The sequence below is a fragment of the Nansenia antarctica genome (assembly GCF_963989245.1).
Source record: "Nansenia antarctica genome assembly, chromosome: 1".
Lineage (NCBI taxonomy): Eukaryota > Metazoa > Chordata > Actinopteri > Argentiniformes > Microstomatidae > Nansenia > Nansenia antarctica.
Genome location: NC_137674.1, coordinates 66,699,899 through 66,703,843, shown reverse-complemented (window position 1 = coordinate 66,703,843; position 3,945 = coordinate 66,699,899). Strand labels below are relative to the sequence as shown.

The 3,945-nt window shown below is 44.6% G+C and overlaps 1 protein-coding gene across 1 annotated transcript; it reads right to left on the bottom strand.

Annotated features, from left to right (window-relative positions):
• Window positions 1–2,400: 2,400 nt before the first annotated feature.
• gjd2b (gap junction protein delta 2b) lies at window positions 2,401–3,713 on the bottom strand (the record flags this gene model as incomplete). Its single annotated transcript, XM_080550306.1, has 2 exons — window positions 3,633–3,713; window positions 2,401–3,244 (listed from the first exon to the last, which is right to left on the bottom strand). The coding sequence occupies exons 1-2, from the start codon at window positions 3,701–3,703 to the stop codon at window positions 2,401–2,403; spliced, it is 915 nt and encodes a 304-aa protein (XP_080406432.1). The 5' UTR covers window positions 3,704–3,713.
• Window positions 3,714–3,945: the final 232 nt, after the last annotated feature.

Below are 3,945 nucleotides of genomic sequence, written 5' to 3'. Positions count from 1 at the left end.
TCTACAATGTTTCGAGATGAAGAGCAATGCGAAAACAGCCGGCATCTGTGATCACACTGCGGTTCACTGTGGCTATTTTTAACTGTTCTGTTTAAAAGTTCTGTTTCTAGTCTATCCTGGTCCTGTGTTATCCGATAGCCTCTTATTATATTATAATTATATTATTATATTATTTCCGCCCTCCCCAACCTTATGAAGGTTACAAGGGAGCAGTTATTAGAATAAGACTACTTGCAGCACAGTCTCCTAATTCAGGGCTAAAACTATTAGCAGGTAATATCAGTAGATATTAAGAAAATACCTGTTATGTAAAGTAAGTGACATTGAGAGAGAGAGGAATGCACAGCCAGTATAGTGAGCTGAGTGGAGCTTGTTTTGTGTTTGGGTGCAGCATCTAAAGTCCCTGCTGAATTTGAAAAATGTATCTGTCGAGGCCTTCGCTCTTCGATTTTTCTCCTTGGAGTTGCAGAGTCATCTTGGCAGCAGTACCTGTATCTCCACCGCCACTCCCCACTCTCGCATCCTGCACCGCATCCTGGCTGGTCAGCTGGGGAGCACTCTCTGCAGCGTTGCAGCGTTCAGCACTTTCTCACTGACCTTGAGGGAGAGCGGGCGACCTCGGCTTCTGACAGCACTGAACCCCGGCTACCTCTACGCTGCCTCTACGACCCAGCCAAGGGTGAGACAAGCTGCCTCTACGACCCAGCCAAGGGTGAGACAAGCTGCCTCTACGGCCCAGCCAAGGGTGAGACAAGCTGCCTCTACGGCCCAGCCAAGGGTGAGACAAGCTGCCTCTACAGCCCAGCCTAGGGTGAGACAAGCTGCCTCTACAGCCCAGCCTAGGGTGAGACAAGCTGCCTCTACAGCCCAGCCAAGGGTGAGACAAGCTGCCTCTACAGCCCAGCCTAGGGTGAGACACGCTACCTCTACGCTACCTCTGCAGCCCAGGCAAGAGTGAGACAAGTGACACGCCTTTTATGAAGCTGTCAACAACAACAAAAAACGACCAGTGTGCAGACTCTCTATCTGTATCAGGATCACACCTTTGAAGTTGAGTGTCAGTATAATGTGATGTGTTAATTAATTTCCATGTTTCACTAGCAGATACTGTTATATTCCTGCAGGATTGTCTGTTGAGATACTGTACATGTCCCTGGAGACAGAATACCTGTGTTCAGCAGTTGACCTAAAGAGTCTAAGGGCCAAAGGACAAACTTTTCATGAATTCAATAAAGCATACACCTATTGTTTTGGGTCCCACGCTATCTCAGAAAGACATTTACTGTATCATGTATAATCTACTACTTGAAAGCAGCACACATCACACATTGTTCGTATACATGAATTCCATTTTTATTTGAGTCTTTCAGGTTGGTCTTACAATGATACTTCTTTTGGAAAATGGTAGCACCAGAGGCAACAACTAATTGCCTATTCTCTGATTGATTCAAATTTGTGCTTTTTTAAAAACCATTGATTATCACTACATTGTAAATTATTTAATATGCAAAGGCTGTATGTTTTTTTATGTTGCAAAATAAAACCAAAGATTATAATGCTTAGTAGCATATAGGCCTACCATTTCCATACAAACCACAGTTATTCAAATGAAAAGGGGATGACAGCATAATAAAAAAGGAGCTTATGGAATTAACTGTCAGGATAAGGATTATAATAACATACTCTATATATATTATGTTTATATTTATGTACATATATGGCACTTGATGACACAAAACCAAGAAAAAAATATGAAATGTAACCAATGGGCGCTTGGGTGTAAAAAACAAACAAAGTCACAGACGCTAAGCTTTTACAACACATTCTCCTGCTGCTGTTCAGCTTCAGATGAGGTTAAGGTCAATGGTGCGAACCAGGCATCCAGAACAACGACAGTGCTAAGTTAAGCTATAAAGATGTGAGATGATAAACTAAGAATATGTATCTACAAGTCGGAATAGTTGTCTAGTACCTCAAACAGATGTTTTGTTGTGGTGTTCAAACCCGGTGGCCTGTCGTACAAACACCTTCACAGCACAAGTCGGATATTATTTTGGCTCATTGTTCATATCTACAAGTATTTACTCCATGCTCACCTGCTGAAGTGGACGACAGAGTAAATAGGCCTATGTGAACACATAAAATCAAATGCTTTTAAGAAGCCCTTTACAATATATTAATCATACAAAAAAAAATCGCATCAGTGCCTTCTCATAAATATGACAAACAAACGTTTGGTCCGTCTGTGTTAGTTGTCAAAAAAAGACAAATAAAAATCGATCTACCCCACCTACTTCATAAATAAGGTCGGTGGGATAAGCTGTCCACCACATTCTTAATAAATATATTTGAAATATTTGTACAAGTGTCCCATATCTGACCTCAGTAGCCTCCACCCTGCTACACATAAGCAGAGTCGCTGGACTGCGTGCGGCCGAAGTTGGGCATGCTCATCCTGGGAAGATCCTTGTTGCGGATCTCGTAGATGGACTTCCTCCTGGCCTGGACGCCTTTCACTGCTGTTTTGATCTTCTTCCATCCCAGATGATTGAGTTCAGCCAGGTTCAGCAGCACACAGACGCCGCTGACCGCGAACATGAAGACCAGGAACACGGTCTTCTCCGTCGGTCTGGACACGTAGCACTCCACATCCTTGATGCAGGGGTATCGATCACACTCATAAACTGCAGGGACGGTGAATCCGTACAGGAAATATTGACCCACCAGAAACCCTATCTCTAGCGCATTTCTGAAAACCACTTGGATGATGTAAAATCTCGAGATGCCCTCCTGTCTCCTCATCTTAGACTTAGTAGTTCTCATGGCCGAGTTTGGGATGTCCTTCACCTCCAAGCTGTCAGGCTCGGTTTCCTTGGTGGAGTTCTCTGTGTTCTGCAGTACTCCGTTAACTATTGTGTTTTTGATCTTTTTGCTGTCGTCTCTTTTCATGGTGTCCTGGTCCTTGTCCAAGGAGAGATACACGGTGGAGTACCGCCGTTCCTTCTGCTTGGCAGACTGGTGCACCGAGTAGGTGATGAAGCAGAGGCTGGGGCAGCACACCATGATAATCTGAAATACCCAATATCTGATGTGGGAGATGGGGAAAGCCTTATCGTAGCAAGCCTGGTTACAGCCCGGTTGTAAGGTGTTACAGACGAACATGGACTGCTCGTCATCATAAACCGTCTCCCCAACTATCGCTACGATCAGAATCCGGAAGATCACCACCACTGTTAGGAGGATCCTACAAGCACACAAGCAAATACACAAATGTCTCTGTTTAGATGTGCAGAGTTCATAAACTTAATATTTAAGCAAACAGATACATAGATACACAATTAGGGATTGGAAAGTAAAGCCTCTAGCCTCGTGTAAACGGAGGCGCTGTCCAGTGCTGAAAGCCACCAGCCAGTCATATCGCGGCATTTATCTTGCCACATAAAATGTGAACATATTTAGTGTTATCAAACCGAATGCTGCATGTTTATGTAGTACATAGCCATTGGTTCACTGATTCTATCGTAATGCCAAGGACCTTAATTGGTTGATTGTGTAGAATTTCTATACACTACGTTCTGTTATATTGCTTTCAGCACATGATTGTAAAACCCAACCTCTTGGTAACATCTCACCTTCCGATCATAGTGGAGTGCTGCTGGACAGCTGCCTCCAGGAGCCGCTCTAGTATGGTCCACTCCCCCATGGCTGTTCATTCGGAGACGAGGGCACACGGTGTGCATGGATGGCACTGTGCAAGGCACACAGATGCACTGTGCAAAACTCAGATGGAATCTATTGTTTCCCGTCTTTCTCTCCGGAGGCTGCAGTGTTGTCTGGTGAATGCATTGATACCGCGCCGCTGCTGCGCTCCTGCTGCGCTCGTGCCCTGTGCGCTCCTGCTGAAAGCCACTAAAAAAACCCGAGTCAGGCGCTGATGAGTAGAAA